At 37.7% G+C, this 1,310-nt stretch overlaps 1 protein-coding gene across 1 annotated transcript; it reads right to left on the bottom strand.

Moving 5' to 3' along the window:
- Positions 1 to 366: 366 nt before the first annotated feature.
- On the bottom strand, positions 367 to 978 carry LOC131172964 (uncharacterized). The gene has a single exon (XM_058134600.1). The coding sequence runs from the start codon at positions 976 to 978 to the stop codon at positions 367 to 369; it is 612 nt and encodes a 203-aa protein (XP_057990583.1).
- Between the last annotated feature and the right edge of the window lie 332 nt (positions 979 to 1,310).

The following is a 1,310-nucleotide window of genomic DNA, read 5'->3' as shown; positions in this document are numbered from 1 at the left end:
TTCTTATTCTCCATTGTGTGGCCATGCACTATACAAGCTTCAAGAAGGTCTTCAGGGTATCTCTTTTGAAATTCTTCCTCCACTAACTTGTTTATGATGTTAACCTTTAAATATTCATCAAGTTCAAACTTTTGCTTTATTGCTTGGAATAGGTTGAATTTTACTTCTTCATCCCCCACTTTGAGAGTTAGACGCTCATTTTTTACGTCTATGATTGCTCCAACAATTGTCAAGAAAGGTCTTCCCAATATTATGGGAATTTGGACATCTTCCTCCATCTCCAGGATAATAAAATCTACTGAGATGAAAATTTTTCCCACCTTGATGGGGATGTTTTCTAGGATAACAACTGGGTACTTGATAGATCTATCTATTAATTGCGAGGAGATGGTAGTTGGTCTCAGCTCTCCCACATTCAGCTTTTGATATATGGGATAAGGGCATTAGGCTTACGCTGGCTCCAAGGTCACAGAGGGCTTTGTTAATATTCATATTGCCAATCAAGCATGGTATGAAGAAGCTTCTAGGATCTTTCAATTTTAGAGGCAGCTTATTCTGTAGGATGGTCCTATATTCTTTTGTTAAGGCAACTATCTCATAGTCTTCCAGTCTCCTTTTCTTGGAAAGAATTTCCTTTAGAAATTTTGTGTAGGAGGGCATCAGAGATAACGCTTCTGTAAAAGGAATATTGATGCAAAGCTTTTGCAAAACCTCTAAAAATTTCCCAAACCGCTTGTCCAATTTAGCTTTCTGAAATCTCTGAGAAAAGGGTAAGGGGGGTTGGTAAGGTTCTGGCAGTTTCTTTTTTTTCTTTTCCTCCCTCTTCTTTGCTTTCCTCAGCTTACTTCTCTTCTTCCTCTTCTTGAATGTCATGATTTCCAAAAGCTTCTTCCTTCTGTTTTTGCTTTTTTTTTTTAGTTCTTGTAATGTTCTCCTACTCCTCAATGTGACAGCTTTGCAATGTTCCTTGGGATTCATCTCAAGTTGACTTGGTAATTTTCCACCTTATTTGCATGAAAAACTGGCCACCGAGTGATCTGATTTTCAAGCTTTTTATTATGAGTGGCTAGTTGATCCACTCTGGAAGCTAATTGCTTGATCATCTCATTTTGTTATTGTTGTATTGCTAAAAAGCTCTCCATCATGGACTCCATAGTCAACTTTAATTCTGCCTATTGAGGTTGAGGGAGTGGTGGTTGTTATGCATCAAATTTTATCCTTTATTTTGGAAACCTAGTGGTGGTGGCCTATATCCTTATTGTTTGTTTATGGGTTTGTTCTGGGAATTTTGTGAGTTAGACCACGAGAAA

Source organism: Hevea brasiliensis, chromosome 14, assembly GCF_030052815.1.
Source record: "Hevea brasiliensis isolate MT/VB/25A 57/8 chromosome 14, ASM3005281v1, whole genome shotgun sequence".
Taxonomy (NCBI): Eukaryota; Viridiplantae; Streptophyta; class Magnoliopsida; order Malpighiales; family Euphorbiaceae; genus Hevea; species Hevea brasiliensis.
The sequence above is the reverse complement of the archived record's forward strand: the minus strand, read 5'-3'. Positions and strand labels throughout refer to the sequence as shown.

Bases quoted from the DNA above. Each gene is read 5' to 3' on its own strand.
- LOC131172964 (XM_058134600.1), bottom strand. From the start codon at position 978: ATGAATCCCAAGGAACATTGCAAAGCTGTCACATTGAGGAGTAGGAGA.